The sequence below is a fragment of the Diabrotica undecimpunctata genome, chromosome 6 (genome assembly GCF_040954645.1).
Source record: "Diabrotica undecimpunctata isolate CICGRU chromosome 6, icDiaUnde3, whole genome shotgun sequence".
Classification (NCBI taxonomy): domain Eukaryota; kingdom Metazoa; phylum Arthropoda; class Insecta; order Coleoptera; family Chrysomelidae; genus Diabrotica; species Diabrotica undecimpunctata.
In genome coordinates, this window is record NC_092808.1 from 15,508,517 (window position 1) to 15,521,660 (window position 13,144).

General features: G+C 33.8%; 1 protein-coding gene across 2 annotated transcripts in view; it reads right to left on the reverse strand.

Moving 5' to 3' along the window:
- Positions 1-8,572: 8,572 nt before the first annotated feature.
- Positions 8,573-13,144, reverse strand: part of LOC140443176 (NPC intracellular cholesterol transporter 1 homolog 1b-like) — a 67,481-nt gene continuing 62,909 nt past the window's right edge. For both annotated transcript variants that reach the window (XM_072534274.1, XM_072534273.1), the window contains exons 23-24: positions 12,134-12,296; positions 8,573-8,887 (exon numbers count right to left, since the gene is read on the reverse strand). In XM_072534274.1, coding sequence (XP_072390375.1) covers positions 8,814-8,887; positions 12,134-12,296 — 237 coding nt within the window. In that variant the 3' untranslated portion in view covers positions 8,573-8,813. The remainder of the gene's footprint in view (positions 8,888-12,133; positions 12,297-13,144) is intronic.

Genomic DNA, 13,144 nt, shown 5'->3' on the forward strand with positions numbered 1-13,144 from the left:
CCTAGATCAAAATTATATTTCAAATATTGGCTTATTGTTAAATTCTTTTAAACAAAGACGTCCTCCTTATTCCTTGAGCCCTTATCAGAAAGTGGTGACACCCTAAAAATTGCTAGCTGGCTATCTCCGATAATGGTTGTGTGCCAAATGGTTGGCTTCATGTAGAAATTTTCCCACCAAAGTCTTCATTTATTTGGTCTGCCCATCGTGATTGAGATCTTCCTCTTGGTCTTCGGCCTTCTACCATTTCCTCTACTTCCAACACTTTAACTTTGGCTGAGTTTTTATCATACAGATTTCTTATTAGGTTAACTAGGTAAGTAAGTACTCCCATATTTCTCATTATACTCCAAAGGGAATTTTATTTTACTGAATCAAAAGACTTTGGGTAATCTGCGAAACAGAGCAATATTGGTATATTGTTTTCCCTTGCTTTTTCTAATGTCTGGCTGGTGTTTAAGACCTGCTCACTCGTTCCTTTTTCTGGTACGAATCCACATTGTCCTTTGTCTATCTCCGGAAGTAGAAAGTTCTTTAGCCGTTAATTGATTTTGTTAGCAAAATGTTTCTTCCATTGGGAATAAGTTCAATGGTTCTGTGATTGCTGCATATGATTAGTGATCTTTTTTACATATAGGAATAAAGATATAGGTCATTCACATGCGATCAATATTATGTTGCACATATCCAGTGTTACATCTAAGCCAATCTTGCCGATTGCTTTTTTTATTTCTTAGTTGATTTATGAAATGATTGGGTCTGTCTCTTTGATTGCATGTTTTTTGTGTTCTGAGACTGACGCGTCTTTTGAAGTGTCTTTTTATAATTCTAAGCCGTAATTTTTCCAGGTTTTTGCAATGCTCTCTATGTCGCTAAGCAAATACAGGTGGTTTCAAATGCAGGAGCGAGCAGTTGCACAAAATATTTTATTACGTAGACAATTAAAACAGCTATATTAACTAATTTGAGACGAGTAAATATACTACAAAGTACATGGATTTCATACCAAACGTCCTTTTAATTTTTACATCAAGTGCCAATTCTGAAGATTACTTTAAAGACCAATGCAGAAAATTACGAAAAATAGTTGACAGAACAGTAAATCGCCAATTTGCCTGTAAGATCGTTCTTGTCACTGACAATGCTCCATCCATACTATATTGTATGAATTTATATAGCACCTACTAGTTATTCTACTCCTCTTCAACAATTTGAACTATTGTAAATGATAAGTATTTTTTAGAACCCAATTGCTTTGTTAGGTTAAGCATTACTATTCAGATAAATTGTCTCGTCAGTACAGCTGGTTCCTAAGAAAACTAATACCACTCTTAGTAAGATTTGATCATTTTGAGCATTGTATTTGATTGGTTTGACATTATATTATATTTATTATGACAGACAAATAATAAAATAAACAAACAATAAACAATTGATTACATACAGTGTGACCCATTTAGATTGGAAACACCTCTATAAAATTTGAAGTTGTTAACCGATTTTAACCAAATTTTTTTTTAATGTCATGTAATAAAAGGTCTATTGCGAAACAAAATATGAAATATTTAGTTAAATTTTCAGGGCATTCTACGATAATTTTTCTTCGTCGAAAATGGAGAATTTGTATTAGCGATTTTTTTATTAAAAAAATTTCTACGCCACTGGATTTAGAGTGGCTTCAAATAGCTATGACAAGAATTTCATTAAGATATATTTATTAATAACAAACTTATAGCAACTTAAAATTTTAAAACTCACTAAGAAAAAAACACTCTGTATTAACGTTAAAAAAAACACTCTGTATTAACAGAAACATGGAAACATAATTTTAGTTTAAATCCTAGTTGTTCCTACCAATCCACCATCAAATTGGATACATTTGTCGTAGCGTTTATGAATATTTCTAATTACATTATTTCTTAGTTGTTGGGGAGTAATTTCTGCACGTGCCTGTCGAATTCTTGCATGAAGTTCGTTTACGTCTCTTGCACGGGTTTGGTAAACTTTTTGTTTGATAACTCCCTAGAGAAAGAAGATCTCCCTAGAGATCTGGGTGGCCAATCTATTAACGGACTACCCCGGCCTATCCAACGGTTCGGATAATTTTCATTTAGCCATTGCTTCACGGTTCTGGCGTAATGAACAGAACACTCATCTAACTGGATATACAAATGTAATGGTTCATTAATTGGGAGCTCATGAATAGCATCCCACAAGTCGGTGTTTAAAAATTCTAAAAAGTTCTGTGAGTTCAAGTTTTCTTCAAAAAAGAAAGGACCAATAACTCGTTCAGTATACCATACCAGACATTAATTTTTTGAGAATACTGGCTTTTACAGTTTATTACCCAATGGGGATTATCTGCTGTCCAATAGCGACAATTTTGTGATGATACAACTCCATTTGTAGTGAAAGTGGGTTCGTCGGTAAACAACAGGTTTTTTAGAAAATTTATATTGTTTAAATATTCCCCTTGAGCCCATAAACAATATTCTAAACGTTTTGCTTCGTCGCCTTCTTGTCATGTGTGTAAGACTTTTGGTTTGAAAGGTTTAATATTATTTACCTTAAGACATCGCCGAATACTCTCTCGAGGCACATTCAAATATAAACTGGCATTCCTTAAACTGGTATTAGGGTTATTTCTGAAATGATCTAAAATGATTTGATCATTTCATCTTCTTTTTTGTAACGGGTTATTTTTTAAAATTAGTTTTGATACTGCACCATATTCATTAAATATTCTATTTATTTTGTTTACCGTACCACATCTAAAGGACGATCCACATGTCTGTCATTAAATACTGTACAAACTTCCCTGGCCCTTCTATCGTTATCTCCCAAAAGACGTATAATTTCATTTTTTTCTCTCAAACTTAATCTTGCAGCCATGACACAAAATATTATTAAAAGAATTTGAAGTAAATATTGTTGCAGATATTATGCATAAATTTATGCTACCACTGAAATTTGTATGACACAAATAATGTCAAACAGTAATATCGTTGTCATGGCAACTGAGATTTAAGTTGTAGCTTGCAAAGTTATTAATAATGTGCGTTAATTGCATCAAATTTTTATGCTATTTTAAACATTTTTTTCTCTAGTAGTGATTTATTATTAAAATTATTTGAAAAATAATTAGTTCTATGATTATCTGTTGATACAGGGTGTTCTTTTTTGACTCGTAGCTTAGTGAGTTTTAAAATTTTAAGTTATCATAACTTCGTTATTAATAAATATATTTTAATGAAATTTTTGTCGTAGCTATTTAAAGCCACTCTAAATCCAGTGGCGTAGAAATTTTTTTAATAAAAAAATCGCTAATACAAATTCTCCATTTTCGACGAAGAAAAAGTATCGTAGACTGCCCTGAAAATTTAACTAAATATTTCATATTTTGTCCTTCAATAAACCTTTTATTACATGACATTAAAAAAAATTTTGGTTAAAATCGGTTAACAACTTCAAATGTTATAGAGGTGTTTCCAATCTAAATGGGTCACACTGTATAATGTTCATAAATTGTAATCATTGTTAAGGTCTAAATTTTGATATTATTTTTAATTTCTGCATTTTATAAATATTAAATAAATGTTAGTTTTTACATAAAATAGGGTTGTTGTTATTATTGTTATAAAGATTTTTATATAAGAAATAAAACAAACGACTTAACTCAACAATATATTAAAGCAAGAATTGCAACCAAATTAAAAGATAACTGAGCACTATCTAAGGCAGCAAAACATTTTATTATAAGCAGAACCACAGTTTTTCTATTAGTAGAAAATGGAGAAAACAAGAAACTCCCGAAAAAAAAAAAACGAGGGTCTGGAATACCAAAACTATACTAAATTTAGGTAGGTAAAAATAAAATTAATATTTTCTAATACAGTATACTCCCTCTATAACGAACACGGTTATTACGAGTTTTTGCTTATAACGAGGTACATTAGATGTAACGTGAAATTTCTATTGAACTAGAACCCTCTATAGCGAGGTAAATTTGCTTATAACGAGAGAAAATAAGATTAAAAACGTGTTTTTTTACGTTTTGGCCCGACCGTAGCTATAAATAAATACCCTTTTTAACTGCCGTCCAATAAACTTCTTACAATTTATGATTCTTAGTCGGAAATTTACAATTTATGATTCACAAGTGTCATTGTAGGGGGTTGACCATTCACACCTAATAATATAGGTCCTAATAGACAAGATGTGGAAAGTGTTTCAAAGATTGTCAGAAACTTTATCCAAAAAAAACGCAAATGAAGAAGCATAAAACTGTTTCACATCTTTAGAAAATATAATAGATAGAATACTGGACAATTTAAAGCAGTCAACAATGACAGACTTCTTCCAATTGTAGACGCAGTAGTTTATGTTATTCTTGAAATTACGCTTTATACAGATTAACAGAATACAGATTTTTTGTTTTAACGTATATCATTGACAATAGAAGTAAACAACTCTTTTTTGTTTTAATGTATTTCATTAACAATAAAAGTAAACCACTTTTTTTCAAAAACGCCATTTAAACAATATTTATTAGCATCTTATATTGCTCCTAATGGCTTCACTATAGAAAGTTAATGTTTTAGAAAACTACATATTCATATGTATGCACAGTATTATTGTTGTTGGATATAAAGAGATCCGCTTATAACGAGGTAAATAGTCTGCCATTTCAGTTCTCGTTATAGAGGGAGTCTACTGTATCTCCATCAGCATTGATAAGAGCTTGTAGTCTTCGGTCCATCTGCGTGAAATTATCTTCTCCAGAGAGCTCTTCCCAAACTTGTTGTATACCATGCCACAACTCTTCAGCATTTTGAGGTATAAAATTACGCCGATACAAGCATTTTATAATAACCCCCCACACATTATCGATTGGGTTTAAATTTGGACTGTAGCTGGTCCATGGTAAGGTTTCGATGTTGTTGTTATTCTGGAGCCACTGGTTTATTATATTTTCAGTGTGAACAGGACAATTATCTTTTTGGAAGATACAATTATTTTACAAACCTGCCATCAAGACGCTATACCATTACCATTTCTTTAGATGCAATCCGTCCCCTTACATTGGCGCTAAAATGACCAGCTGCTCGATATCTATCAACATGTAGAGGATTAAATCTATTATCTGGTCTATACACCATAATTTTGCCCTTTTTAGAATATTGAAAAGTTTTCTCATCTGTAAATATTACCCTGTCCCAAGGGTAATACTTGCAGTATTCGCATCTTCAGAAGGATTCTCTTCTAATCTCTTCAAAAGCGTACGATCTACATAAGCGCTAGATATTTTTGGTCTTTCAGAACCTTGCTTTTTTTCGAGAGTTTCTTGTTCTCTCCATCTTTAATTAATATCAAAAACTGTTGTTTTGCTTACGTTAAAATGGTTCGCTACGGCAGATAGTGACCAACCATCTTCTAATTTCGTTACAAGTCTTGCTTTTAGTTCTTTGCTAGCATGTGGAGCCATTTTATGAGGTTAAACAGAATAAGTTGTCTGACAAATTTTAAGATTTGGCAGTGAAAGGGACAGTATGTAAATAATAAGTATTTATCCTTCAATATACACTGCTCAATTTTTTACAAAATACGCTTTTAGAGTAGTATCAGTTTTTTAAAGAACCAGCTGTACATTTGAAACCAGCAGAAGCAAATAAACTGATTTTTTTTAAATCGCATTTGATGATCAATCAAATAGTACTATGATTGTCGTATACTATTAAAAAACTTATTGTTTATTAAATTTATAAATAAATATCTATTTCATGCTACTTATGCGTTTGAAATAAAAAATAACGTTATTTTTCAGATACTGATTTTAATAGTTGCTTCAACATTCATCTCCAACTCAGAAAGTTTCTTTATTAGCAACCGAGAAATACGAAAGTTTTTTGGATTCTCTCCTTTTAAAGCATTCAGATTTTTTAGAAAAGACGTAGACCATGACGACGACCTTAAAGATCACTATGGAGAAGACGAACATTATAATATTAACGAAAAATTAACTAAATATCGTAAAGAAAAACCGGTGGAGCTTCTGGACATAGAACATTCGAACCAACACGAAGAAGTCTCAAGACCAGAGTCGAAATCGAAGCCCTCTCAACATGAAGAAGAAGCCAAAATAATAAAAGTAAAAATTGTTAACGACGAAAGTCCTCATAGAGACGAGAGAAAATACGGTAGGGTAATGATTTTAGTTCCGGAAGGAGGATCTAGGTATCATCATGACCAAGAGGATGAGTTCCACCAAAATTTTAATAAACATTTTACTGGGTATTCTGATAATTTCGAAGACGAATTTTCGTTTTTTTAAAAAGTCTGTTATTAAAATAATTTGATATCTGTAAAAATGTTTTTAATTCAAGTGACTGTTATTGAATATAATTTTATTTTTGTAGCCAGCGTTGTTTTAATCTTACATCCCTATTATCCTCGAACTGTTTCCTAGTGACATCGTTGTTACTAGTTTTAATTGCTGGTAGTATACCATTAGTCCAGTCGTCAGAGAGTTGACACCCAAAAATCATACGAACAAGCTGAATTTTGCAGAGAATATTAATTTTGGAACCCCAAAAAAGATGCAAAAAAAGTTTACTATTTTTACCCTCGGGCTTTCTCCTAAAAGCCCCCTCGCAGGGGGGTAAAAACGCAAAAAAAATCGATTTACCAAGAATCTGTACACTGTAGAAAAAAATGTTTCAAATAAAAAATGTAGCTGAGATATTTATTATGCGATATAGCCCGATATGCGTTGTTTTATTTTAGTAGAGTGGTCCCATTAACTGTTTAGGTTAGCACCAAGATATGTGTAGCTGTTTACCCGGTGAATTGGCTGTTGGTTTACCAAAAGATGTGTATTTAATATTTCGCGCTTAGTAACTACCATGTACTTTGTTTTGTTCGTATTAAAATCCAGCCCATATCTGCAAAAACTACTACGTCGTCAGCATATCTAATGTAGTGTAGACGCACACCGTTAACTAAGACGCCTTCTTGTAGTTGTCCCAGTGCTTGCTCAAAGATACGCTCCGAGTACATGTTAAATAGCACTGAAGACAGAATGCATTATTGTCCCACTCCTTTATCTATGGAGATTGTCTTTGTCAATTGGTCATCCACCTTAATGTTAGCAGTTTGGTTGTAATCTGTTTTATATATAATTTGCAAGTCTCTATCATCCAAGCCCGCTTCTTTAAAGATGGATATGAGCTTGCCATGTTTTACTCTATCAAATGCCATTTTGTAGTCGATAAAACAAATCATCATCAACAATACATCACAGTTGACATTTCTGGAATATATCACAGAGCCAAGGAGGCTCTGAATATGCATACAAGTTGTGGCAGACGGATATCCAGTCCCCACCGTAGTAAGGCTGGATATATGCCGCCAGGCCCTGGTGAGTTGAAAGGGTTAACGCACGATGGCCTATCTTACTTTTTTCTCACTAATCATTGTTCTGGCGAGATGCCACTCGTTCACTGAGGGTATGATTATTTCTTTCATCCAGTTTGGTTCTGTTGAGGCGTAAAACCGGGGAAGTGTGTTTTTATTAGGAAGTTAGCACTTTCGCAAAGGTTAGAAATTTTGCTTTCATATTTGTTCGGTAATATGCCTATATGCCGATGTGGATCCTTCGAGAGCACTTTTTGTAGCCTGGAAGCCTGCAAGAAATCTTCAAACCTACTCACAGTAGGCGTTCCAAGCAGCTCTTTGTTTTTGTCTGCAGACTTTCTTAAACTCTCTTAAGTTTGATTGATAAGAATCCCAATCCTCTTTGGGTTTGGTGCGTTTTGCATTATTAAATGCTATTCTTGTTGTATTCTTTCTTGAAAATCTCTTTTGTTTTCACCTGAACTTTGACATAAAATTTGTTGCAACCGGTACCGAATTACATTTTAATTTTATTTTATTTGATCAGGCTAAGCCGTCTTATTGGCAAAACAATGATTATAGAAAAACCTTTTTAGGCCCAGTATTATTCCGCAGCATCAAAAAGCTTCCTACTCGTCAAATATAGCTTTTTAATATTAGGCTTATCTCTGATGCGCAGCGGGCAGCAACAAAATTCATCATTGTTTTGTGATTGCTGAAAGCAGGGTACTTGGACAAAATATATTGCTTTTTATTTTGCCTGTATTATAAGACCTGTTATTGTGATTGATTTGAGTTTTTAAATTATTAACATGAATTTTCAATTAAGATTAGATGGCAAAATCTGGACGAACGATAACTGATAAGCGGTACAAAATCGCCCTGTTAAAGATTTTTAAAAAGTACATGAGCGTGCTGCTTTAGCAACGGGAGTAAGTTTAAGTACTATAAAATAGATCCCTCGTAAAATGAAAAATATAGAAGAAGGTGCTTCTAAATCATTTTCGACACCTAACAAGAAAGCAATGAATTTTGCCCAAAATTAAACTTTGACTATTTTTGGGTACGGAAGAACTAGCTCCTCCGCGTACCCAGAACTCACGTCCCTTCACTATCTTGGGACAGTAGACATTTTATTTATAAAGAAACATGTGAAAAGTAATTAAAGAAAAATATCAACCATTTCTAAAACAAGTTTTATTTTAAAACAATAAATAGGTATAAAAAATTAATTCTAGTAACAATACATATACACTTTTTAAACATTAATAGGTACTTATATAATTAAAGTTCTCACTTAAGCATCCCTGATATATTCGCTTACATAAATGTAGAAAATTGATAACGCAGATCCGTTCAAAGTTTGAAGACGATACAAAATTAACTGATAGTATCGCTTTATCTTCCAAGAAAACAGTTTTCTACAGCTCTTTGTGGAATCCATTTTCCTTTACATGTGTCTCCTTTTCGGGTGATGTAGGATATTTTAACGCCCCTAAAATCAATATAAGATATATTATGATCTATTTTATAATATGTGAAATATTTTAAAGTATAAATCAGTTATTTTATCAACAATATTACAACAAAATATGCAAGAAAATTGAGAACAACAATCAAAACAACTAGCCAAGAGTGCTTTTTCGAAAAATACGATACATAACAAGAGATTTAAGTCAGAACTTAAGCTATCAAAGACCACACGGAAATTTTGAAAACAAATAAAAAATTATAACAGAAACGGTGGGATCATACTACCAGGATGGGTAAGGCGATTAACTCCTGGAAAATATCCACTTTAACTTAGAAGAAGAAATGGAATAAAAACCGGATGAAGCGAAATAAGGCTGGCATTTAAAAAACTTAAATTAAATTAAATTAAAAGTCACGAGATTGGGATATGATAACAGCAGAAATGCTGAAAGGATCAAAAGAAATCGAAGTAAAATTGCTTCACCTTCTAAGAAATCAAATATGGCATTTAAGACGATCGCCCACTAATTGACCGCACTCTATAATGACAACAATAAAAAAAAACGCAGCTTTCATGAGTGCAACAATTATAGAACTATTTCTTTTATCTCACATGCCAAAAAGGTAATGCTACAAATCATCAATGAGAGTCTGAAATCTTACCTCCAAATAGTGAGAGAAATATCAGAAGAGCAGACCCGTTTTGTCAAAAGGTCAAGATCGAGAAGTCAAGAGGATTTAATATCCAGTTATACATCTGCTTCATTGATTATCGCAAAGCGTTCAACAAAGTCAAATAGCATTATTTATGGCTGATAATAAAAGAAGTGAACATGCCAAAGCACCTGAAATAACTTATAACTAAGTTATACAAGCATACTACGAGATCAGTAAAAGTGCTTGATATACTTTCAAATGAATCAAATGAATTCCACCCAGAATAAGGAGTCAGGCAATGACATGTATTATCTCTATAACTGTTTAATATCTACGGAAAACATATTATAATGAGAGCGCTTAAAGGTCAATAAGTGGCCGAAAATAAACAATCTACAGCCTTCCTTGCCAACAGCTTAGCACACCTGATTGATCTCATATGGCTGGTTGAAAATGAGAGTAAAAGGATTTGGTCTGAAATTAATAGCGAAGTAAAAAACATGACAATGGATAGGCAACACAACACTCATCCACACATAACCAGAATTGTTCGGTTTGATATTGTAAACTCATTCTTGTATCTAACACTGCAGGAGGAGATAAAACGTAGAAATGATCTAGCCAAGATTTCTATAGAAAAGATGACCAAAATATTGAAAGAACCTAATATTTCAAAAACTCTAATAATGAGATTGGTCAACTCATTCAGTCGATTAATACTTCCAGTACTGACATATGGATGTGAATCTTGGACAGTAAGGCAATTGTAGGAGAAATGTAGACGCCACTGAAATGATCTGCTGCAAAAGAATGTTACAATTCCATAGATAGATCATAAAACAAATAATTCTATTGTAAAAGCACTAAAGATCTACAAGAGACTCTCCGGCAAAATCCAACTACAACTTTTAAAATATTTTATGTTAAACATAGACAATATGAAGAGACTGGCCATTCAAGAGAAAGTAGAAGGTCAACGACCACGAAATATCTCCAATGAGATGGATTGACCAGCTCATAGGAAGTTACAAAAGACATATGCATGATGTAATAGAAATGACCAGACAGAAATATATAGAGACGGACCTTACACGATATCACGACGACTACTACACTCCCTCCGGGGGATCATGATTGAAGAGAGAATTCTATTTTATGATTCATTCAAGTACTTTTTTCATTTTTGCTTATTAAGATCTAAAATTTCTCTTAATCATTCTTTTTAGTTACTATTTTTTCTTGTCATTATTTTGCTTACTCTTAAATCTTACAAATGCAATATTATACATTTAAGGAACGTTTAGACCTTTTGGAAGCCATTAAAGGCATGTTTTATGCTCGAGAATATACTACGACAAAGATTTAAATAAGATATTACAGATAACGTCAAAAAGTCACATTTTTTAAACACTTTACTTTTCACCAACACATACACTACCAAAATGCCATCCCGTGTCAAAAAGTAACTAAACTCATTGATAGCATGCTCACCGACAGACCTTTTCGAGTCACAATGGGCAACTTTAAAAGCGTCCAAATGAAGCTCAGCAATGGACTGCCGCAGGGTTCTGTTTTGGCACCCTTACTGTTTAATTTATACATCGCGGACCTACTTGGGGCAACTTGGCAGAAATTTGGCTACGCGACTAAGCCATTGCAGCAAGACATAATAACATGGATATTACAGGAACAATATTAACTAATGACCTTGCCATTATGGGAGAATACTTTCACAAATGGAGGCTACTAGTTACTGCCCAATGCAACGAAAACTGAAGTGTGTCATCTGAATAATGCCCAAGACCACAAAAAACTCTCCGTTCACTTTGAAAACAGACTACTGACTCATAACTCAACACCAAAATATCTTGGAGAAACTCTGGACAGAACACTAAGTTTTTACAAAGAACGGCAGCAAAACTAAAAACGCAAAATAATATAGCCCAAATATAGGACCCTCATGAGCCACCACATAGGGGTCCTCGGCCTCCGTACTCAGATTATCCTCCCTCGGACTTGTATACTCGTCGGCTGAATATGCTTCCCCGGTATGCCTCAACAGCAAACACACGAAGATTATTGACACCCAATTAAACCAGACAATGCGAATGATCTCAGGTACAAGTAGACCCACACCTATTGACTTTCCATTCTGAGTCACATCCCATCACTAAAACTGCGAAGTCATTCTCTTCTCAGAGAATATCGAAAAATAGAGGCTAACCATCAACTACCCATCCACCATGATAAACTTGATATCGAAATGAACAGACTGCGCTCCAAATATTTTCCATTTCTAAGAGTCAACTCCTTACATCAGGAACATTTTAACCTCACCAACGCTTGCAGAAGACAATGGGGGAACGACTCACGACAAGAAGAACACCAATTGGTCTGTATCGATCAGAAACCGCCAGGCTTTGAACTGACCCGCGATATATGGACAATGCTAAACAGAATAAGAACAAGTAGCGGTAGATAAACTGACAGCTTATATAAATGGAGAAGACTCCTTATTCATGAGTGTCACATTATTGAAGAATGCCCTCGAAGGCAATTCCGTTTAAGTATTTATCATCGGCTGTATACCCTTAAATAAATGTTTTCTTACCTAAGAAACTGAGAAGCGCTGGAAGATACACCAATCCATGTAGTGCTCCTACTATCACGATTGCTAGATACATTCTAAAGTAAAATATCCGGAAGACCTGGGAACTAGCAAACGCTAAAATCATAATGCCACAGAATTTCGTCAGTGTTATTCCGCTTAATACCTAAAAGACAAAAATTGTTACAGAAAAGTAAAAACAAATTGATACAGTATGCAGTACTGTCGACTAGCACGAATTTCCATACTATGTTGTATGTATTTTTAGTAATTTTATGAATAATTTTTTTTTTATAAATTTTAATAAAGTTGAAAAGTTTACATGTTGTACAACAGACTATCCTCATCGTGTAAATGGACTCTTTTAACTGGTTACTGTAACTGCTATTTCGTAAAAAGCCATATTTACTAAGGCGGTCCGATAAGTACTAAGCCTTCAAAAGAAAAATGAAAATTTCGAAAAAATGGCGATTAATTAACCCGTCTGAAAAATACATTTTCTAGAGTTCTGCAAAGTAGGCTTTCATGGCGGTGATGACTTAAATTTCTGCCCAACAAGTGCCTTTTTTAATTTTGGAAACAAAAAGAAGTCGCATGGTACCAAATCTGGAGAATACGGTGAACAAGGCTACAGTTTGTAGTCCAATTCGACCAATTTCGCCATGGCGACGGCGGGGGTATGAACCGGTGCTTTGTTGTGGTGGAAGAGCACTTTTTTCTTTGCCAAATGGGGTCATTTTTTTAAATTAAAATAGAGTTAATAGAACCCTGTGATTGTTTTGCCCTTCTTTTAGGTAGTCGATGTAGATCACCCGTTTTGAATCCCAGGAAATGGTGGCCATCACCTTTCCGACCGATAGAAACTCCTTCGGATTACGCGTAAATAACGTCAAATACTGCTCTGAAGTGGTCTCAGAGTCTTTCACATGCCCAACATTTTATGCAGTATATGATATGCGTGGGTCTTTTGAGATTCCTACTATCTTAGATATCTCGTGCACCTTCATTCAGCCG